The sequence below is a fragment of the Strix aluco genome, chromosome 4 (genome assembly GCF_031877795.1).
Source record: "Strix aluco isolate bStrAlu1 chromosome 4, bStrAlu1.hap1, whole genome shotgun sequence".
NCBI lineage: Eukaryota > Metazoa > Chordata > Aves > Strigiformes > Strigidae > Strix > Strix aluco.
Genome location: NC_133934.1, coordinates 62,371,426 through 62,395,672, shown reverse-complemented (window position 1 = coordinate 62,395,672; position 24,247 = coordinate 62,371,426). Strand labels below are relative to the sequence as shown.

The window sequence follows — 24,247 nt, the reverse complement described above, 5'->3', positions numbered from 1 at the left end:
GATTGCACTGCTGTGAGTTGAGAGCACAAGTTATCCCGAATCTCTATTGATGTGCAATTTCCAACCCAGGCACATCAGCAAAAACAAACCCAGCCAAGCCAGTCACTCTGAGCAGCCTGATTTTGTGAGGTTTAGTTGCACCTATGCAGAGCTTACCAATTCATGCTTCCTGCTGCAGACTGCTTGCAAAGTCCCAGGAAGATAAATAAGTGCCTGTTTCAATGTCATGACACACTAAAGTGCAGTTATCAGGCAGGAGGCATGCAAGTGCATATCAAAGTACGGTCCTAAATGTGGGTCCTGTGGAAAAGGTGGGTTTCTTTGTGAAGAGCTATTCAGCGTATAAAGCATTTAGGCCCAGGAATTACAAAGGAAAGCACAACTTGGTGTGAGAGGACTAGAAAATGCATTCCTGGAGAAACAGTTTAATCCAAATGGGAGAAAATGGCCTCAACTGGAAATATTACAGATTCCCATTTCATTGTTACACCCTCTTCAGTGGCCCTTTACTCTATCAGGAGCCCTGGGCAATGCTCTCTCCTTCAGTGCAGTGGGTTATCACACTCAACATTTGCCCGAGCTGGCTTTAAGGAAGCTCACAGCATTGAAGCTGGAGCGCTATAGGTTTTGCCTTGAGCCAGAGACCTGAGCAGGTGTATCAGGATGGGTGTGTATAGGTCCATCCTGTATCAGAATGCAGTTCTGCATACATCTTGCTCCCTGGAACTGGTCCTGCTCATCCAAAGCTTTGTTACACTTCACTGTGCCATCAGCACTGTCTGACTGCAGAGCCCACGCTCCTCTTATGTAAATAACCATCAGCCCCATCCTTTCCAGCCTTGGTTGATGTGGAAATATCATGTGTGATTTCCAAGCTGTAAGAAAAACATCATCTCTTGAACATCTCTACTTGACTTCACTGTCTTCTACCATCTAACAGCTTCTCTTGCAAAGTTGCCAGTCTGTGCTTTACTTCACTGAAAAAGGACTAACTCATATTTCTGGAGCCAGTCCTTCCAGCCTTCCACTGCGCCTAACTCGCATGCTTCCTTTGGTTTGGTTGGTTTTCAGGAGCTGTTTAAGAAAGAAATGAGTTTTTTTTCATAGGCATTTTCTTCAATTTTTTTTTTCCCTTGTTCTGTCACTAACTTGTTTTTTCTATTCCGTCTTTAATCTGCTGTCTTTATGGACTCAGCTTCAGAAAAGGGAGCGCTCTTGCAGGGCCTATGTCCAGGTATTTCTTGTGTTTTTAATACCCGTGTCCAGTTGTTTGACTGAATGACTGTGAAGTGGGTCTTGTCTCTGTGAATAATATGATTATTACCATCTTTGTGGCAGCAAGTTCTAAGGTTAAGGTTACAGGATAATAATTTCATTTTTCATCTTCCCTCACCTGCTCAGTTGCTGTCAGACTTGACAAAAATTTGGGGCAAAATCTCTAGACCAGAAAGTGGGGAAAAAACACAGTAGAGATCTGACAATACTCATCTGGCCATCAGAATAAGCAAAACAGTATGGATGTGTGCAAGTAAAGAGTGTAAAACTCCTGCTCACGGGGGTGTCTCCAGATCAGCTGGGTTTTGCTTATGACATGTCACTCATATAATTGCTGCCTGCATTTCCTTAGTTTTCTTTCTTTCCCTCTTACACTTGCAAATTTAGAAACAATTCGAAATGGCAACACTCGGCATGAGGGAGGAGGTAGGATCGTAATGAAATGCAGAGTGTCCTTACAGAGGGATGTAGGAAGGAGAGGAGTGCTGCAAACTAAATATAGGATTAGGAACATAATGTCCCATAAAGTTCACCCAGCTGTGGCCTGACTTTTGTAGGCTTACATTGTGTTTTACGTGAACAAAGTCAAGCCCCAGCTTTTTGGAAAGACCTGCTTGTAGGCTTTTCAAGAGTGGGGCCTCGGGTTGTGTTATTTATCCTGTCACCTTGCCTAATAGCATTTGCTCCAGTGACTTTTATATATACCTGTTTGTATACTATGGGTGAGTTAATGCTACTTTTAAGAAATGTGAACATTTTACCGTCTAATTTCTGTCTTGTGCTTATGAACGTTGATGTACTTATGGGTGGTTGATCATTATTTATAACTGTATGTATAACATGCAGAGGTGTGAAAATGAACCCATTGTTTCTGGAGGGGTCTGTCTATACCTGAATTTTCCTGCAAAATTCAACTTCCTGCAGTCAGTATTGACTTCATCTTGTGAGCACATATTTCATTTAGCGTGTGGGATTAGATGGTTTAGATTTCTAGGACGTTAAAAATCAAACAGTATCCCTCTGTGCTGGTAGGCTGGCTGTCTTCCCTTTGGACATGGTCATGAGAGAAGGTCACCTTCTCCCTTCCATATACATTAATGGATAAAGATGAATTATGGAGTTACACATCCCTTGTCTGGAGTGACTTCTCTTAAGATCCCAGAGAAAGTAACTAGCATCTGAAGGAATTTAGGAAAGTTTATAGTGCAACACTCACTCCCAAGCTAGCTGTCTTGTCTACTGGTACCACTGAAAACGTGGTGAGGCTGGTCCTGTTGGGGACCATGGAAGCTGCCTGACCCATAGTTGTCCCTTCCACTAGCTGCACGGGCATACTCTACAGAATTGATGCATGGTCCTGGTCTTGTTGTCTTCTTTCAAACAGTAGTGAATAGTGAGTTTAATATACTTTACAGAAATCTTGGTATTGATAGAATATATCCTGAATATTCTGCACAGTCTTCAGTTTACCCTTAATTTCAAGAACTTCTTCCCTTTCACTTGGAAAGGCTACTTGTGTGCTTAAACATTAATCATGCGCCTACCTCTTTAGTAGACAAAAACTGATGAAAGCTCATTGCCTGAGCTGTTTAGTATAAATATGGACAAAGCTGGTAAATATATTGAAGAGGACAGTCCTGTAATGGAGGACTCAAAGAATGAATTAGATGACCTAATTGAACCTTTCCAGCTCTGCTTTGTATTATATGGAGGTAAAGTAATGTATCTGGACATGTTTTCATACAGTATGTTTCCATTTGGAAAATCATGTAGCTAAAGTCATCAAAAAATCTTGTGAGGGAGAGTTTGGCTGTAATAGCAATTAAATGTGACGGCAGATATTCCTGTTACAGGCCAGTTATCCTTTACCAGGCCGTGAAATGTCTGGGCTGGCTAAGGCAATTTAGCAGAGATTTTTCGACAAATCTTAAATGATGAAATACTGGATTTTGTGAAGTCAATGGAAGAAGGGAAGTCACTGGGAAATATGCCACTGGTGGTAGAGAAATAGAGTCTTCAACCTTGCTGACATGATCTCCTTGTGCTGATCCCATTATTGTGAAGAACATCCATGGCTGAATTCGGCTCACAGGGCTGGAAGTGTACCGTCAGTCCTGTGTTCCCTAAAAGAAGGAAAGTGCCGTACAAAGTCTATGTGAGAGATGTCCAGCAATTGTAAATATCAAAAGTGCAATTGAGAAAAGGTGGCTTTTGGGGAGGAGGCATGTGACTTGAGAAGACAATAATCACTAAAATCAGAATTACTGTTTTCTTTGGGCTGATAAATTTAAGTAGTCATGACAGAGCCCCTGTAGCAATTAGGGTGTAAAGTCCTCTTGAGTCCAAAACAAATGAATATAAATAAATATGTAAAACAGATCTGGAAATTTTGTGAGTTATTCAAATATGAGAGTGGGAAATGCTGTATCAGATTATTATCTCATCTCTCTGGTTAACTTTATACTTAAAACAAATATTGATTTAATTTGTGCTGTGTCACAATATTTGTTGAGTTAAAAGCTCAGGGATGTTATTTACTGGAGATAGAGGTTACAAATGCAGCTCCTTTAGTTGCAAGTGTGGTAAATGATCTTTTTTGTCTCAAAAATCCAACGAGAACCAACCTGACAGGTGATGTGATAAAATACATACTAATATAATGACTGGACAATTGCTGGGAGACTTTTCAATCATGGTGATATTTAAGAAACTGCAACATGGGCTTTAATTCGTGGTACTAAGAGTCAGCTTAGGCTGAGCTGTCCAATGTGGATATCCAGGATGGTCAGAGTGGCCTCAGAAAGGTGCTCCATTAGCTAAGGAGAGCTTGAACCCGATGCATGGCTTTTTGGAGAGCAGAGATCTACATCTCTCATGCCCACCTTTCTTCAGCACACTGTTCTTGCACTCTATTTTGGGAAAGGGATGGAAAAGTCATCATGTGGGAGAATGAGTCACAATGGGTGACGCATTTGATTAGCATAGCTTCATTTGGTGACTGGTGTGTGACGTAAGCCTGTCTGGATTTTCTGTAATTTTTTCAGAATTTATATTTGTTCATTTTCCAAAGGCGTTCCTCCTTAAACTGAAACATTGGAGTTGTAGAAAACACGAAACATTTGTTTTTTGGGGGCTGTGAAACTGGGTTTGGTGTCACAGATTTCTTCCATGCCTTCAGCAAATGGCATGTGCTTGCTATTTCTCAGCTCCGCAACTTAAAATGCCATGAGTACAATTCCCCTGGCCTCTGGGAAGGGAGGTGGGGTAGTAAAGAAAAGAAAAGGCTGAGTACTTATACAAGTACTCATATATTGCAGTAAGTGAGGCCATATTAACACATAAAACTTAAACTTGGGGGAAAAAATTAGAGTATTTTGCTGTAAGATTTAGTAGCTGGAAGCATGAGCTGTAATAAAAGCTCATACCACATCTGGGCATGTAGTCTTTTTATCACATATGTGCACCTGATTGCAAAATCTGAACTTACCTCCTTGCTTCTCTTGGATTTGTGGGATGGAGCTCTGGAGCATTGGGAGGCCAATGAATTTCCCTGCTGTGCCAGCCAGTGGCCTCTTCCCATGTGAAATTGCATGCTGCATTTGGGATGCAGATCTCAGAAGACAATAACTTCACAGGGTTCCCATTCTTTTTGGGTTTTTTATTTTTTAAAGCCAGTCTTAGTGGCTTCAAAGGTGGAGGCTGGTGAATACAATAGCTAGCCTGAGTGGCAGCTTTGTAGGAAGGGTGGAAGAAGGCAGCAGAGCATTGCTTTTCTGGCATTTTCCTGGTCTAATGGTGTTTGCTGCGCTGGTTCCTGCCATCCTCCGGGCTGTCCTGTAAATCAGCTTGCACTGTTTTGTAATTCTGCACTTGTCTGGACAGCAAATGGTGAAGATTATGGAGGTGCCATCCTCTCCATGAAGATCACAAGAGCTTCTGGTTGCAGGTATCATCTGAGCCACCAATGCAGTCGGTGTTGAGCTGCTGATAGCAGGTTCCAGGTAGCAGTGGCAGGTGGTTGCAGTCAGAGTTGTCCTCCTGGTTTTCCTGGAAGTTTTCTGAATGCTTCACGCTTGTAACGTGGGCTGTTTGAATAGCTGTACTAAGCAAAAAATGAAAGGCTTTCCTCAGAGGATTCAAGGCATTAAGTTTAGAGTTGAGTAGAGGAGACTTTTTTTTTCTTTGCTATCCTAGTAGCTCTCAGCAGATAAAAAGGTGCATCTGGGATTTAGCCAGTACTATTTAAAGTGGATTAATTCTGTTTGTCCCACTTCTCTCTTGCTTGCATGGCTGGTCCTAACTTCCATGAAGACTAAACGAAAGAAACTTGTAGCTCTGAGAGGGAGCATAAATTGAATTACGCTAGGTTTACTTGTGTTGTTGTTCTGCCTGTGACAAGAAAGTCTCTAACCTCCATTTATATAGAAAGGAGCAAATTAATGAAGATTTTCAAGTTCCTTGTTTGGTCATTTAATTGGCTGTATGACAAAGAGCTCTGCAGTGCGTGTCAAACAACTTTCAGAGTCCTCTAATGATTTGTGCATTGCTCGACTCCTGATGCTATTCTGCGCAGCCTGTCAGGCAAGGTATCGTTGTTAAAGTGGCTGGAATAAATTGGCTAGCAGTGTGCATACAATGTCGTATATTAACTATAGCTACAGGGAGTACTTTTAGCAGCTTTTTCAAGAGATCGAGATGTTTGCCTATCAGCATCAAAGTGCCCCAAACTTTAATTTAATATAATTAAAAGGACATCTGAAAGAAGTGTGACTCACAGCAGGGTTTTGCAGTTTGGTAGCCCTTTGTTAAAACTCTGTGAACTTAATATACTTCACAGCTTGAGAAACGTGCATTTGATTTGTGTCAGCAAGAGTGAAACTAGAAATTCCCACCATGCGTGTTTCTGCCACGGTGACCCTGTTGTTAGGGGACAGGAGGATCAAAGCAGCAGCCTTGGGTTTGTCACCAGACTCCAAAATTCTTCACATAAGTATTAAAAGGGAAGGTGACCACATATTCCTCTACCTACAACTGAGCTACACCTATGGTTATGTGCCCACATGTGACATAGCGAAACTGAGAAAAAAAATCTAGTGTTTTCTGCATTTCTGTGTGCTTACTCATCTTTAGTCTGAGTCAGTCCTGGATTCTGGTGGCTCTGGTAAGTCTCAGTGTAAATTGCCATAGAGGTCAGTGGGAGATGTCCCTTTGATTTGGACCATTGGAGGAAAGGATGAGTCTCAAGGACTCCCTAGGAGTTCCCTTGAAAGCTATGGATATTCTGGCAGAGGCATTTCTTGTTTGCAACACATTTTCCTTTCTTGCTACAGCTTTGCTCACTTCCCCAGTGTAATTACTCTAGCAGTTGCTTGTATAGTCTCAAATCCCAAACAGTAGGGCAGCAAATACAGATGATTCATAAATGCAGTTCTCAGCTTATTCTGCAGGGAAGATCTCATTAGATGAAATAGATCGTATGTTATTTCCTTCTTCACAATCAATTCCTTTTATTTCGGTCCTATAGATGCCTTCTGACCTTAAAATATTCTTCCTCGTATACTAAGCAAAGCAAAACCATAACCTGTAATTTGTAACTTTGTTCTGTTTCTCAGATCTCCTATTTTTTTGTGTGCTCCCATTAGGAGATTATTGGTAGTTCAAGGCCAAGATCACAAACCTTGCATGCCAAGTGCAAGACCATTAATTCCATAGTTAAGCATTTTGTAGATAGCCTAATTTTAATAAAGGTCAGTGCCTTTCTTCTCACTACAGTGAGTTCTCAGAGCCGCTGAAATTCAGGCCATTTCTGAGTCAGTACAGTTACTGTAGCCACAGCATAAACATTTGCTGTAGAGTTGAAAGGAGAAGTTTGTGTGCTCTTTCTTGAGATCCTTTGCTCTCAATCTGTGGAGCAATTTTAGAAATTCCTTTGCAAGGTTGGGGGAACATCTTTTGCCTTTGCCATGAGTAGTAGGTTTTGGCTCAGTTCACCAAACCTGATACCATCAGTTGCCAATCACCACTCTGATACTAGATGTAGGCTAGTGCTTCTGGCTTAGTTTTGAAGGCAGAAGCGGAGATTAGCAGTAAATATTCTAATGATTTATTTATTTTTAAGCATTCGTTGCAGTTCATCTAGTTTCAATCTAAATATGTGTTTGTCCATTTCATTGAATATTATAATTGTTTTGTGAATATCTTATTGCTTTGTAAAAAGTCTTAACCAGTGGCTGGGCTTCCCTGTAAGAAATTGTCTCCAGTGTGCTTATGCTTTGACCAGAGACAAATTTTAATTTGGAATTAAAAGAATAAATGACAAGATGAAAAAACTTCTGAGGGTGAAGAGCCTTGTCAGACAGATTTGAAGGCACTTCTCAGCTAGGAAGTAGGATTTAATGCCATCATTTAGCCAAAATTACATTTTCCTTGTTTAGGAAGCTGAAGAAATGACATGTGCATCTATTTTTGACCCACAGAGCAGATGACTGTTCCAGTTTGATTGGTGACCCCTGTGTAGTGGAATTGGGGTGCTGTTCATTTGCCACTCTAAAAAGACACGTAATTTCCTGAGCTGATCCTTTTCAATGCAATAACCTTCGCAGAAGCAGCTCCTTGTATGCCCAGGTCCATGCTTTTATGCTGGTCCTCTTCTCCAAAGGGCCCATTCTGGCTGCACCAGGTATATTCAGAGTTAATGGGAGTTTCTCTTGCTTTTTCTGGCCAGCGGCGAGAATCGCACAACTTCCAGTAGAACTTGCCATCGATGGCATTGATTGTGCCTTTAACTCAATTAGTTTGGAGGCTTGCAAATATTGATAACTTAAGAAAAGGTTTTGTTTTAACACTGGGTGTTTCATATAAATACAGAGCAAAACCAGCTGTTCTTCAGCAAGGAAGCAGGTAAGCTTTTAAAAAGTACCACCACTTTCCAGTAGGAAAAAGGAAAAAAGAGCATAATGTTGTGATCATTGAACCACATCCACATTTCAGTGCATCTGCTCTCTGACGGGTTTTTCATTTTCACTGTGCACTGTGGACCTGAAAGGGTTTTCATGCTTTTTTTCTCCACTGATTTGCCATAAAACCTCAAGCTGCTATTAAAAAGTGGGCTAGTAATGTTTATGCATGCTTCGAATAAAGATGATGATGCACTCGTTTTGGAGCAGTACCTGGAAACCTCAGACAGGAACAGAACTTCAGACCATAAGCACAGCCTGAGGCTGTGTTTGTGTGATTGCACTCTACAGTCTTGGCGCTGCTGTTCTCAGGAAGAATGAGCAAACCTTTTTTGATGAGGCTGTGCCAGCAAACACCTTTGATACAGGAGTAGATGTACAAGCACTGCTTGTTTCATGCACCAGCCATGATTTTAGTCTACCGATGCAAAGCATGGCCTTGTTGCTGTAGATCCTTCTATCCTAATTTTTGAAAGTGCATTGCATTAAGTATTCCTGTGAGATCAAGGAAGACAAGTGTTAGCACTATGAGACAGGGCTTTAAAAGTTATAAAATGCAGATATTTTAATTAGAGATGTCATTGCAAAGTGGTGCTTTAATGCCCTGTGCCACTGTCCTCATTCACCCAAAGCTGCTATAGGAGGTAAGACCTTGATGTAGGTTCCGTGTAAAATAGTGTCTACAGTGTGTTCAGTCTCCTCTTAAGGAGGTGCCCTTTTGTGAGGAAGGACAGTTTGCGTATTTGAAAATTACTCAGCAGAAGGATTCAACCAATATTCCATGTAGGGCCTGCTGGTATTCACTTGCCGTGAAGCAGTATTTTCTCCAGTCCTAAGGTTGTTGTGTTTTTTGTTCTTCCATCAGCTGCTCAGCAAGAGGCTAAAATGAACTATAAAGGTTTAGAGAGGTCCTAACTCCAGGAGAGCTGCTGGTTTTCTAAGATTAGAAACCTTATGCTTAAACTCCATAGCACAACACAGTCTAGTCCCAAGTTTGGCAATGAGATGAGTATGTCTAACATCTCTTAGTGATTTCCAGTGTTGACACCCAATTAAGACAAATTTTACATTACAGAATCTGCTTTTGTCAAAGAGCAGTGTCTTGGACGTTGGTGTGGTGAGAGATAAATAAATGAATGTGGTATCACTGGATATATACTCCCCTCCAAGGTTTAAACTGTGTGTCACATAGACAGATATTCTCACTAGACTTTTCTAGAGGGGGAGAAGGTAAAACTAAATGAACAAGTAAAATTCAGTTTTACGGAATGAAGGAGGTGTCACAAAGGAAATCAATGGGATATGTATGATTGGCCTTTTAGTAATGCATAATTACTGTAAGGCTCCTAATTAGTCGCCTTTTGACAATACATTTTTTAATACCAATTTGTAAGTGTCTGAGAAGGAAGGTTTACATTTTGTTTCTGTTTTGTAACCTCGGGACAAAATCAAGAAACCATAAGCGTATGCCCTTATTTGTGAAAAAAATCTCCCTCTGCAATTTATTAACATTTATTTACGTTGAGTGTACACTCTCTGATGCTATATAACCACATAATGAAAGGGATCACCATCATGGGATTTGTCTTCTATGCTTGGCATGTTCTTGCTCTTCTCTCGATGTCCAATTGTAGCCACTGCTGGAGACGTGAAAGATCCACTGAGTATTCTCTGACCCGGGATGGTTGCTCTTTACGGGCTTGTATTTAGGGAGTTTGGTTTTGCATGTGTAGGTACCCTGACATCACAGGCAGCATACCTATATATATACACTTATCTATCTCAGGATAGAAAGGCAGATGGGAAGTCTTCCTTCTTGGATCCCTTTTGCCATGCTCTTCTTCCCTCGTTTGATCTTAGGCTACAAACAAGTAAGCTATGCCTTGGAAAGCTTTCCCTTTATGTCATTTGAGTTACTTTTGTCCTTCTCCCTGGGCATACGTGTGCTTGTGCTGTCTGTTCATTAAGCCTCAGCAACCATGGCATTGGTTTGGTGCCATGCTGTGGGTGATGTTGAGGTATGCCTGGACTCCAAGCCCCACATTTTTATTTTGCATGAGCCTCACAAGGATGCATTTGGAAGAGGGATCAGGCAGGGGAAGAGAAGAAAACAACAGCAAAGGAAGTCCTTCAGCTTGTGAAGCAAGGACAGGGTCTTCAGTGAGGTGGACATGCAGCATCCTAGGTGTTGGGTTCTTCAGGGATAGGATTAATCTCATGTGACTTTGGGCACCTAAATGGGGATAATACTTGCTGGAGTTCCTTCTACTTTCAGTGCAGAGAGAGACTAGGGAGCATCTGGGCTCCTGACTTAGCTGCATGTTAAATTCTTGACGTGAGGTTGGGTGAAACTATGTCAGAGCTTTCCTAGCTCCCTCTGAAAATCCCCATCTTTATCAGGATCACCAGGGATCTCAGGTAAAACCTATCAGACCATCAGCTCCCAAGCACACTTGTCTCATGTCTTCTTCATTTCAAAGGTCCTCCATCAAGGCTAACCCTCCTACCACTGGTCACTGAGAGGCTTTCGTGGGAGCTTGGCACTGCTGGTTCTTCTACGCTGGAGCTTCATCAGACCACAAAGCTATTGGAGCAGATGCCAAACCCACCTAAACCATGACAGCTCAGCTTAAATGTAAAGGCACAGGCTGATCCTTGTCCTGTATGCCTGCCTTCCCACAGTTCCCGCTCCCCTTCCCAACTTTGCCCAGTTGGTGTCTCTGTCTCAAGAGACACTCTTGCTTTAACAGCTGTTTTGTTTCATTTAAACACCTACCTCAGCTCCTGTCCAAAATGCAAACATTTCATTAGCACCTCATCTCCTTGGCTTCAGCCCGCAGCACTCAGCCATAATGAAGTGCTGCACTCAGAAATATAATACGGAAAACACTTGATTAATGCACTGAGACAGGTGAGGGGAGTGACCCTCTAGGAAAAGCTATGGACTAAATTCATCTTGGATGTAATGCCAATGAAGACAGTCTACCAGCTTTGTTCAGATACGTGCTAAGGACCTGACCAAAAGTCCTTGGAAATGTTTCCGGAGCTTTTGCTCCAGATCCAAAGTGATGTGAAGTGGCTGGTTTCAGGTCAGTCACTTCAAGAGGATGGATGCTCACCATCACCACGTCCATTGGGTGGGGAGCACACATTGTGCAAGAAGTGGCACATTAGGCCTAACTGGTGTTCTCTCTCAAACTTCGCGTGCATACATGCACACACATTAAAAAAAAATAAAAAATAAAAAATGCATTAGAATAATTTTTCTGGGGAAGAATCTTTGCAGCAGATGTTTCACTCTAACACAAATATTTCAGCATCTGTTTCATGTTCTGACAAATAGGCATTACCCTCTAGGAGCTGGATCTGCTGCACAGACTCTTTCGACTGTTCAGATATTGATAAAAGTATCCAGGATGTTGTTTTAGCAGAGATTTAAAGACACCATTAGTAACTGAGCTAAATGGAAGCAAGGCAAATTGTAGTCTGCGTGATAACATTGAAAGGGGAGAAAAATCCTCATTTTCTGCTTTCCATGCATAAAAGATCTTTGTGAAAAAACATGATGTTGTGTAGAACCTGCACAGCAAAATAGTCAAGCTTTTTGGTCACCAGAAAAGAATACTACCTCCTTTTTGCCTGTAAAGAGATAAGCTACCAAAGTAAACTACAGAATTTTATTAAGAGCTACAGAGATCAGGCTCCCAGGTTTTAAAAACTGAAGAAAACACATTTAAATGATACGGATTTTTAGTATTTCTTCTTGACTGTTAAAGCCAACCAGCTTTTTGTGTGCACATATTAAATGTGTTAAGATGATATTTAGACTATTTAGGAAAATCAGTTTAAGAAATTGATTTATGGTTAATAAGTTCCACTTAACAGCAAATGAGAAAGGGATTCCTGTCTTGGATTGTAAAGGCTTGACAGCAAAAACATTTTTTCAGTAACACTAGAGGACAAGATTTTCAGCCATTTAGGTCTGCTTCAGTGGCTGAAGCATGGGTTACTCCATATGTTGGGAAACCAAGCTGTGAGACTTAGGAGAAATGTTGTCTATTAATCAAGGGACCAGGGCCGTAGCTGCCAGGGAGAGGAAAATCTGTTCAAGGTACAGGAGAGAACAAATGAGTTAATTGATGATGAATAACTGTAGGTAGGAGAGTAGGAGCTTTGTACTGTCAGAGGAGTCCAGTTCTGGCTCCGTACGTATAGGAAACATGGTGGTATGAGAAGCCTTCCAACCTCAAGGACAGAGATGCACATGGCAATGTCTCAGTGAAGTGTCTTTGCTGGGATTAAAAGCACCAGCAGTGGCAGGTCTAGCTGTCTTTGCTTCTCCTTGAACCTTGCTGTAATTGAAATTTTTTTGAAGGTCACCTGAATATAGCAATAAAATCAAATTCTGGTTTGATGTGATTATTGCATTGCACATTTGTATCTGACCATGACTGGTGAGTGAGTCAGGATGCCCCACACTCTCTGTGCCATGTGCTGCCATTGTAACACTCCTCCTGAGATGGGTTTAGAAATCCCGCCAGGAGTAGATACTGAAGTATTTCCACAAAAGTGAGTCCATGGGGCATCCTCTAGGCTTGCAACATGTTGAAATCCCATGTGAAATTCCATGTCCTTGCCTTGCAGAACAGAGATGTGAGTTTGATGCCTACACGTTCAGCGTACACAAAATTATTAAGAACAGCAACTTCATCTCAAAGGGAAGGTTGGTTTCTGCAGTCAGCATTAGCTGGCAGTGGAGGTGTTTCTTTGTGGGGCAGGCCTGCCTGGTGACTAGACACTAATCAGCAGGAGAAAGCACGATCAAAGTACATTTTCTTTTTCCTTTTCCTCTGCACAATCAGTTCTACCAACTGGTACTGCTGGTGTCATTAAAAAATGTTAGCTGGAAGGTAGTTGAGTCAGCTCTGGTTGGTATCTAAGTGGCAATTTTAGGTTAAACAAAACCTTCAGGTTGGGTAGGTTCTACTGCTGTAATTTTGCAATCGTGAGGCCAGTGCAGTTTCGTGTGATCTTGGATGCGCATCCAGATTAACCTGTGGGAAGTTCTCCATGGGAGAGCTCTTTGTGCATGGCAGCCCAGGGCAGAAGGTGCACCGCAGGAGGGACTGTGGGGCTGACTCCTTCCTGAATGGAGCATTTTGAAATGCAGTGTCTCAACTAAATCTCTGTGGGCGCCTGCTGCTGCTTCTCTGGATGAAGTGGAGTAACTCAACTATCTCTGTGTCTTCATGACTGCCTGCCAGAAGTTATGTGGTGGGAAACACTCTGAGGAGTGTAGGTCTTGCAGATGCTAAATACCTTCGTTGGATGCCCCAGCCCTACTCTTGAATTCTGGTGCTTAAGGTAGCAGCAACCTTCTTCACAGATGGGTTTTGAAATCTATTTTCTTGCATGTTTCCTGAATGATATCCTTATATTTCTGCCACCCTGCCCCCAACCCCTAATTCCTTCTTACTCCAAGCCCAGAGCTGCTGATCACGGAAGCAAAAAAGCACTATTCCCAGCCTGCATTTAGAATAAAGTCAACATTTCCTCCCTCTCTCATCTGATGGGATAAAAGATGCCTATCTCCATTTCAGGCTGCCCCAGTGGGTGGGGAAATGAGATGCTGTGCTCTCCCTATAAACTGACGTGTGTGGAGGATGGGACTGAGCATATGTCAGAGGTCTTGATAGTGCTTTAGGTTCACTAGGGCCTGTTCTCACTCGATCCCTCTCCCTTGCAGGCCATGGTGGAGACGGTGAACAACCTCCTGCAGCCACAGGCTCTGAATGCATGGAAGGACCTGAACGCAAGTGAACAGCAGCGTGCAGCCACCAAGTTACTCGACACCGTGGAGGACAGTGCCTTCGTGCTGGCTGATAACCTGCTGAAGACAGACATCGTCAGGGAAAACACTGACAACATCCGTAAGGGACAGATCCCATAAATACCGAGAGCAGCTAAAGGGAGAGTAAAGGCTGGAAAACCTGGCTTCGGTCTTGGCCCCTAGATTAACTGGAAAGCAATTTGTTAGATATGTCTTGGCCCTTTGTCTGAAGGATTTAAAAGTCTTTCCAAAAGCGCCTAAAGGAATAAGGCAGCTGTCTACCCTTTAAATCCCATGGAAAATGAGCACCTAACCTGCCTTTATTACTCCTAGCTTTGAGGGCAAAATCTGCACTAGATTGCACCGCTTCATAGGGAGATTGTTCATCATAATGCAATTGTGTTTCATTTCGTACAAATTTGTGTCTTTATTTGGCTGATTGTTGATTTAATTAAAAAACAAGCATGATGGAAAGCACCAGCACTCCCACTGTGCATATGTAAAATGAGAACAACTGTTCTTTCTATGAATACAGATTCTGAGCACTGATAACATTTACAGAAAGTACCAATTGCCAGTGGCAAAGAACTAACATTTTCAGATTTTCATTTTAACCATTGTCCTTAATATCCTGAGGTTCTTGTTTACAAGAACCGGTTGTCTTTTGTCTTCCAGAGAGAGTATCATTTATTTGCCTTTTTTTTTTTTTTTAATTAAATTTAAAACTTCTTCAGGGCAAAGATTTAAAAAGAAATAGGAGCCCAAACAGAGTCTAGCGCGAAACATTGTAGGTTGATTCTTCTGTTCTCAGATGGTCTGGAACACCATTTTGTAGCTTTGAAGTATCGTGTCGAAGATTATTTTGGTAGAGATTTTTTCTTAGCGTCGGTCTCTCTTGCAAACAGAGCTGGAAGTTGCGAGACTAAGCACAGATGGGAATTTGGAAGATCTGAAGTTTCCCCAGAACATGGGCCATGGGAGCGCTATTCAGCTGTCAGCAAATACCTTGAAACAAAATGGTCGAAACGGTAGGTTCAGCACTTCTGGCCACACCAGCATCACAAATCAGTCATGCTTTAGGCATAGTTTTATGTTGAACCGGTTGCAAGTATAGTATTAATTACTATGTTAATATTTAAATTAATGGCAGCATCAGTTGCTCATGCCCTTGACTGAAAGCTAAGTTGGCTGACTGGGAATGTATTATATTGCTAAGTGGTTCACAGCCTTCAGAAGTATTACGTGCTGGTAAAAATGCATCAGATCCTTAAATGATGTGGTTGTTGGGGCACAGCACTGAGTCCAGAGAAGTGCTTTTAACTGCTGTTGTCTGCAGTAGGAGGCTTCAGATGGGATAAGAGGCTTGTTTGAGTAAACTGCTTCACAGTGGGGCACTATACAAATATCTGAAAGGGGAGAGGGAAGAAGAAATAGTAACAAATATTAATAATGAGCCAAGGTGGCAGAAAAGCTTGATTAACTGTTATGAGTCTAAGTCTTCAGTGCCTCTCTCTCTGAAGCTTATGAACCTCCTGATATAGCATAAATTAAAGATGATGTTATAAACGTGAATGGTCTTCATGCTGCCAAACCATTTATTTACAGACCAGGAATTTGAGCAGACAGGTTTGTTGATCTCTACAGCCCTACTATAGACCAACTTCAAACTGCCAGGTTTTCTACTAATGGGCCTAAGATGCTCCTATTTCTGAGTTCCTTTAAAATTTAACCTGTGTGCAGGTGGAAAGCACTCTAGTACTTTGTGCTTTGGTCACTGCAGGCAAAACATGGAGTGATAGGGGAGTATTACAGCCAGCCCAGATGCATTAAAACTGCCAAAAATTTCTGACAGCTGTTGAGAGAAAAGTTTGGTCTGGTGGTTCAGAAAGAAAGTTTTGCCATTGACTTCCTTGATGGGATTTGGTACCTTTGCATGTAGGATTTGAAGAGAAGTATTTCTTTTAGAGACAGTGTAAAACTCAAGATGTGTAGCAAAACTCCAGTGGGGTAGCATTTTCACTCTGCTGTCAGGCTTGGAGATTTGCAAGGAAAGAGAAACTGTGTTGGCAGGAAGGAAGGGGAAGCCTGTATTTCTAAGCATGGTATCACTAGAGTTCTGGTCAAATCAGTACAGTCCCATCAATTGGCATCTGCTCAGAGGTCACCAAAGAGCTAGAAATAAAATTATCGTAGAAGGATTTAGGTTGGGAAGGACCTTTGGAGTCATAAGTGCTTCACCTTCCTCAGAAGCTGGGGTGATTCCTAAAGAAACAAAAAAATACCTCCCCACAACTAACGCATATAAAGGCAAACTAATCCCATTCAATTCTTATTTATAGCCTGTGAAATAACTTGCAAAACAGAAGGCAAACTGGATGGTTTCAGTTAAAAACAGTTGGCTGGTAGTCTGGGTTTTCTGCAGGCTACCTAATGCTGCGTTTTGTGGAGGAGGGGATATCTGATTGGCAAATTAAGAAAGCATATATATATTTTTAATGACATTTCTGCAATTTTGTTTTACCCTTCATGTGCAATTGGAATTGTGTTGGGAAGTTAAGTATTCCTTCTCCCAAATTTGTCCTCACACTTTTCTGAGGTAGTCTTAATTTATTAATGGACTGAATTATAGTTTTATACTGCATCTGTGCGACAGGCCAGAACGAAACATGTTTCCCAAGCATAGCCTGGAGGATAAAGTGTTATGTTAGGTGGGAAATGGGCCATCTGGCCTCTTCTCTCTGGAGCCAGTTACATCCACTGATGCCAGAAGTAAGCCCACCTTCTCTGTCTTCCACCAATCTGCTTATAAATTTGTTTTGAGAGAGGCAGCTCTGCCCTTCATATCTGTGGACTGCTTGTTGCACCTCATGGTGCTCATTGGGATTGGCAGGAGGAGGTGGATTTTCATATGCCACATCTTGGTCCTTTCACATTTTCTCAGAGGAGCTTTAAAGTTGGTTCAGAGAACAGATTTCTCACCAAAAAAAACCCAAACAAACCCAGTGTGCTGACCTGGCTATCTATCCTCTTACTTCTCTTGCCCAGTGCGCTGACCTGGCTATCTAACCTCTTACTTCTCTTCTAGGTGAAATCAGGGTAGCTTTTGTGCTGTACAACAACCTGGGCACCTATCTCTCCACGGAGAATGCCAGCATGAAGTTGGGAACAGAAGCAATGTCAACTAATCACTCTGTCATTGTCAACTCCCCTGTCATCACAGCAGCAATAAACAAAGAGTTCAGCAATAAGGTTTACCTAGCTGATCCCGTGGTGTTTACTGTCAAGCACATCAAGGTGAGTGAGTTCGAAAAGTGCTTCTTTTTTTATTTCAATTTCTAAAACAAAGTGATGCAAAAGTTGGCTGATGTGAGGCCCCCAGCAGTCCTTGATTAGATTTTGAATTATACATTTGTTCCTTTGCACTTTGTGTTATTTATGGAGAATGTCTCTTTTACATTGCATTAATAAAAGTAAAGAAAGAGACTCCTTTGAGCTGATGCCCATTGCTCAGTTGCTGACACACGTCATTCTGTAATTAAAAACTACCAATATATTAGAATGGACCATAATATTATTTTATCATGGTGGCAGGGGATATTAGAGGAAAGTGGAATTACGGTGAAAGAGGACAGCTAGTCCTCCTGTTAGCCAAGCGCAGTCATTGCAAAAGTTGATTGCTTAAAGCAATTAATTTCTCTGCTCTGCAATGCAAATGAAGCAATCTGGTTTTGAAGAGCTGGATTTAGTCTGTGGCTGAAATTAATCAAGAACAAAGAAGTTTGCATTAGCAAAGAGAGCAGCAACAATCTAACTTTCTCTAGTATCAGCAAGTAATACTTGACGTATAAACCACTTCTGATTGTTTATCCAAAATTAAAGGATGGGAGTTACAAAGTGCCTCTGGGAAAAAAAAAAAAAAAAAAGTGCATTTAGAAATGTCTGAAACCCTATAATTTTTATTGCATTTATTCATTTCTTCCCTGCAGCAGTCAGAAGAAAATTTCAATCCGAATTGTTCATTCTGGAGCTATACAAAGCGTACAATGACAGGGTATTGGTCCACCCAGGGATGTCGCCTCCTGACAACTAACAAGACACACACCACATGCTCCTGCAATCATCTAACCAACTTTGCAGTCCTGATGGCACACGTGGAAGTTAAGGTAGGCATCACAGATTCACAGGCTGCCAATGCACTGGGCAGGAAAAATGGTCAATGTAACACCATTTTGTTACTGCCAGTGTTGCTGAGCAGGGATATTGCTGTGTGTCAGTAACTAGTGGTAGAAACCATCTGGTCTAAATCTTCCTTCTGCTATACGGTGAAACAGGAGATAGTCACACCAATGTAAAGCCTGTCTTGAGCTCCTGGCATGGGCAGCTCTGAGCTGAGGATCAGTGAGCGACCAGAATTAGCTGTTGCCATATCCTTTGCTTACTGGTGTGGAACAACTCCTGGCTAAGTCCTTGCTCTTCAGGACCTCACTGTGCCACCAGGGAATAGCAAGCACCCTGGGTCGTGGGACAGAAGCATGCAGAGCCTACCTCGTGGGGTGCAAGTTGTGTGTCCTGCTTGCAGCAGCTCCAGATACACTGCTGCACATGTTTGTGTGAGGTGCATGTGTGGAGCCAAAAGTATTTTCCAGCTTCCAACTAGGGGAAAAAGACACAATCTCTGCATCTCACTATGTGACAGTGAGCTACACATAAAAGGGAAGCTCCTTACACCATCCTGCGTAGACTGTACATCTACCCAAGGCCAGTACATGATCAGCTAGTTCCCTTGCCTGCATTTAGGTCCATGGCGTAATTCTGGATTCCCACATGACTATCCCTACTGGAGCTAAAGAAGTTACTGCTGAAAGTAGATATTCCTCATGGTAGCAGTGGCTTGGGGAATGAAGTGCACATTTGGGATTTTATTCAAGAATGGGAAGAATGTTTGAGATGGTCCTCCGTTTCCTGAGCTGTCTAGGCTGTCTTTGGTTGAGAACAGTCTCAGCTGCTGTAGAAAGAATAGAAGGCCCTGATGCCTGAAAGATTTTGGCCTAGTGATTTTCTGTGTTGCCATGTCTCCATTTCATGTGCCTGGTGCTGCAGCTAAATCCACAGCTCTGAGCTAGATATGGATCTGACATCTTCCATGCAGGCAGAACATTTCAGAGCCACTTCCATGGCTGCATAACTGCAAAAGCTATTATGGTTTTAAAGACCTTTTCTCAAATAGTATTCCAGTGTCACTCCTTTGTATATTTTTGTTTCACTTGATAATCTGAAGACTTGCAATAAAAATATATATTAAAGCACCATCATGCATGACCAAAGCTCTGAAAAAAAAGAAATGGAAGCCTGGCAGCACATTTGCCACAAGAGCTGGGTCCAGCTGAGGGGGGCAGGATAGATCTGCTGCTGCTGCAGGATGACAGATCCATTGTATTTGGCAGGAGTCACTACTGGTCCCAGAGACATGCCATTAAATGACTGTGGGATTGTCCTGGGAGATGGCTGAAGAAATGGCCTATTCAGAGCACATGTTTACAGGTTAATGGCATTCTGCAGTCCAAGTCTGGTTCTGCCAGTGTCCTACAGCTTCCTGAATTTTCAAAAGAAATGTGGTTTTGGCTTGTTATCACCTGCCTGGAATTAACATATATACCTGAGTCACTGAAGTCAGAGGTTGCACCTGGGAAATGCAGATAGCTTTGCACTCCACTGATGTGAATGAAGGTGATCCCTACTGCATGCTGCAGATACAGGCTAGCGCTGAACAAGCCTCTTCCAAATCTGCAAGCAGGTCAGCCTTGTCTGCATGGCATTTCACCCAAACCATAATAGACTAATAGTGCTGGTGTTATTTCATCTTGCAGAAAGAGAATGTGAGACCCTTGCTTGACCATGCTCAGCCAACAGGTTGGAAAGAACTACAGCTGGAAGCTTTCCAAGTGCCAAGCCAGTGTGTTATTAGCTGGTGGGTGTTTCTGGATGTTAATGAGTGCCCTCAAGACTTTCAGGTCATGTTTTATCATTTGGCTGCAGCCAAAGTATCATTGCTGTAAGAGCCAAATTGGCTCCACTTTGTTGATTCTGATGCAACCAGACAGCTTCCTGGCATGTCCGCTTTAGCAATCATCCAGGTCTGAGGGTGAAGGGAGGTGCAAACATCTGCAACTCTTCCCTCCAGCTACTCACCACCTTGCTCTTCCTGGTGGCACCATCACACTCTGGTCTGCTGGTGGAGTGGCCATGTGGGTCTTGGCAGATCTGGGAGGTGGCTTGTATGATGTTCCTTATGCAGTTGAAATGAATTGATTTTAAAGTCTTGGCAGTAGAATACCTTCTGGTTTGGAAAGGTGGAGGTTTAAAAATAAATGGGGGTTGTTGTCATTCATTGACTCGCACTCATCTCTCGCAGGCATGCTTTTGAGCCATTTTCTTGTCTCGTGTCTTCTACAAAAAGGCATTCCTTGCCTCAAAGACCTTTTAGTCTTCTCGGAGGTGGAACAATCCTAGGGGAAAGGATGTTGCATGCTTGTGCAGGACCTCTTACAGCAGTGTTCTGGCCAGTGACTAGGATCCCTAGAGAGGACTGACGTACAGACAATAATTAATTTTCAGGGATTTTTGCAACAGAAACTATTTTCTCCTGTAATTGAGATTTGTAGTTTACTGCCTTCAGTTTGTTGGATTTTTGGATCCGTAGGGAGCATTTTTTGGTGTAATGAATATCCACAGCATCCTACCTAATGAGACCGAACACTGGGCATCATGGGGAGTGGACGCTGGAGTCCTGCTCCTTAATCAAAAGCCAGCACCAATTTGACAAGTGTCACTTCTGGTCATGAATGATCTCCCTTCCTGGTAGCATGGCAAAAGAGCGTGTTCTCTGGAGGAGACCTCGGTGGCTGCTCTGCAAGTTACGGGCTGGGATTTAATTATTAGCAGAGCGTATGTGGCAATGTGGAGCTGGAAGGTAGCGCTGCTGAGGAGGTGATTGATGGCCGTCTGGCTCTCTAGCATGAAACAGCAATATGTCTTTGTCCGAAGGTGCAGAAAATGTCATTGGCTGACCATGGTGGCAGGGATTTATTGGTGTGCTTCAAGAGTAGAAGTTGCTGGGATCAATTCCAGTCTTAATAGGACAGTACCCGATTAAGAAGAGGAGATTTTAAATTGAAGATGCTTTCTGCCTTTTAAAATTACTTTGGCCCAGAGTTTCTTATTTACCCATATATTTCAGTGGGGTAAATAACGGTGCCTGAGACCAAGAGCCTGCTGTGCTGCTGTGCACACAGGCAGGATGCATAGCTGCTGGGAAGAGCGATGAACCTGCACCTGCAGGTACCCTTCCAGCTGCTGTCAGAGCCCCAGCTATCACGTGAAGAGGACAGCAGGACCATAATGACCTGTGAACTGGACCTCACTGATGCATCCTCCTGGCAAGGGATGACCTTACAGACCTGCAGCATTCGTTGCCCTTTCGGACAATCTACCAGGAATAATGAGAACCTCCCTTTTGAGAGAGGTTTTAAGACTTGGAAACAAATCACTGTTTTCATCAGATAAATTCGTTTGGCTTGTGCTGTGGGAAAATTATTACAGTCTCATAGATATTTTGTTAAATTATGAGATATGTTTAACACAGATGAGATCTATGTTAAATATCTATCTGTTGTTTGAATTGGTAGGATATTTGTTATGACCCTTAAATGCTATAAAAACATGGTGGTTCTCATGCCATGGAATAAAGCCCATAGATAAATAAGCCATTCTACCTATGTAGTTGTTGCAGAATTATTCAAAATTTACAAGCTGTTTTTCATATAAGCTTGTGCTTTGCATCATATTAATTATAGCAGATGCATCTTAAATGTACCATGGGAAAAATATGCAGCCAGAAAACAAGTTCAGAGCTGGTGGGAAAATGCAATTAAAAAAACACCCGAAACGGAATAAGCAAAGGTACCTCAGGGTAGATAAATGTTGCTTATCACTATGTAGTGAATGCCAGAGCTTACTCTTCTCTTTAAAATAAATAAATAAATAATAAGGAGAGAAGGGGGGGGGGGGGGGAGGGGAGAAAGGTGTTTTAACTGTAGCAATTAATTGGAAGCTTTCAGATGTTATGCTATACCGCAAACACATTACACCGTGCTAATTATTTAAGGAATGGAAGCATAAGCCAAGCTAAGGAGCGAAAGGAATAAAAATATATGAAGTCTAAATGGATTGCAGTGGTCCATTGCCTAAAGCAATACAGCCATTTCAGATATAAAGAGCAAGCTGAAGTTATTGCAGTGCTGGCTTATCCATATATTAGCACTTGTGGGATTGAACAGCAGTGAATGAAAGCAGAAGTGGGTGCAGGACTGCAAAAACACCCTAACTGCAGAATTAAATTACTGAAACCGCTATGTAATGAATTTTGCAATACAGATTGTTTTGTACCATCAAAGGGGTTCATTCTCAAAAAAAAAAAAAGATATATTACACATTAGAAAAAGTAACGTATTCTAATATGTTATTAAATAAGAGCTGTTTTAATTAAGCAGAAAAGTTATTAAATGTGCTTGTCTTTAGTGAGATTTTAAAACTCAAAATTTAGCAGTCTTTGAGCATGTGTTAGGAACAGAGATCTGTGACTTTAATGAACTCCAGGAATAAGGAATTGTAAACAGCACATTTGGTTATACCTTTGATCATATATACCTATTAGGTCAAGTAATCTATGTCTATGGGGCCAATTCGGAGTTGTACCTCATTGCAGTCCTTGAGCTTTTTGTCTAGGTGAGCAGTAAGTCACTCCAGGCAGTTCCTTGAGTTCCCCACCCTCAGTTTGACACACGTTGTTTTGGGTTGAGCCCTAGTTATGTCTTACTGTTTCTAGTTCTGCCGGGTTGGACGTCCATCTTGCCAGTCCTTGTCTGTGCATTCCCCGAAGCATTGAACCAGATCTTTTCAGATAGCCACTTTTGGGTGTCCAACCTGAAAACATCTAGAGCGTGGCTTCAGAAAGACGTCCTCTGAGCCCTTGAATTCACAGTTTCTTAGCTCAGCACTTAGAGGTGTCAGAAATCAGAGCACACAGCAGCTTACTAGCCATGGCTTACTTTCCCCCCAGTCCAACGGGTACATATTTGCTTAGGTTCACCTTTCTTGACTCTCCAATCTGTGAGTCAGGGCTAGGTGCACAGTAAGGAGCTGTGCCGCATAGGATGGGGACAACATCGCCCCACAGGGTTTCCTGATCCTCTGTCCTAAAATACTCAATTCAAAGCTCCCATTGGCAAGTGCTAAGCTTTGCCCTATTTCTTGCTACCCCTTCCTTTCTGGCTGAGAGCAGGGTGAATGCCAGGACTGAAGTGCAGGTAGTGGCTGTGGTGTGGTGGAGTTGTGTCCCAGCTGTTTCCTGGCACTGGGCTGGGTAAGACCATTGGTGCGACAGCAGAAGCTGACGATGCTGTGACCAGCTTCTTTCCTGGAACTCAAATTAACAAGCTGGCAGCTTGTCTGTGTAGATGGATGTCTACACTGAGTTTGGCATAGCCGCCATAGCTTATTTCTCAAGTTGGAGATGCCTTATGAGTAAGCAGAGCTGTGCCACTTTACTAAATCCAGCCAGCACAGGAGGGTGGGAAGATGGATGCAATTATTGTCCCAAGCATCTCCTCCTCTCCACAACTGAATCTCTCACCTAAACTGCATCTCAGTTGCAGCAGTGTTGGTGAGTGCAATGGAAATGCTGGGCTCTTGCCACATGCCGTATCCACAGTAGCATTTGTAATACATGGTGGGGTGAGGTCTGTACCCATTTCTCTGTGCACACCTGCCCTCATACTGCTTTATTCTGACCATGGGGCTTTCTGCAGCTTGCGCTATCTGCTGCTTCTGGTAGTCACTGGAAGGCTCTTGCATTTTTGGGAGAAGTTTGTGGGAAAGGGTTCTGCTAGGAGGCCTTCATCTTACCAGGGAAGGCAGAGGAAGAGGAAGATGGTCTGTGTGGCCTGTGCAGAATATGAAAGCAGCTTTGAGGACTAAGACAAGGAGAGGAGAGGTGGCTAAACTACCTTGCAGAAGTGCTCAGGAATCTGAGCCTTATTTTAAATGGCCATGGTCAGAAGACAGTGATGTGGCATAGGAGCTTCAGGTGGGGATTAAGTTCTCTTTATTCCTGGCTTAGGACCTGATG

General features: G+C 42.4%; 1 protein-coding gene across 1 annotated transcript in view; it reads left to right on the top strand.

Annotated features, from left to right (window-relative positions):
• Window positions 1-24,247, top strand: part of ADGRL3 (adhesion G protein-coupled receptor L3) — a 514,763-nt gene that overhangs the window by 427,444 nt on the left and 63,072 nt on the right. Inside the window, exons 13-17 of the mRNA XM_074823334.1 lie at window positions 1,196-1,234; window positions 13,978-14,161; window positions 14,967-15,089; window positions 17,147-17,355; window positions 18,048-18,224. Of these exons, the coding sequence (XP_074679435.1) occupies window positions 1,196-1,234; window positions 13,978-14,161; window positions 14,967-15,089; window positions 17,147-17,355; window positions 18,048-18,224 (732 nt within the window). The remainder of the gene's footprint in view (window positions 1-1,195; window positions 1,235-13,977; window positions 14,162-14,966; window positions 15,090-17,146; window positions 17,356-18,047; window positions 18,225-24,247) is intronic.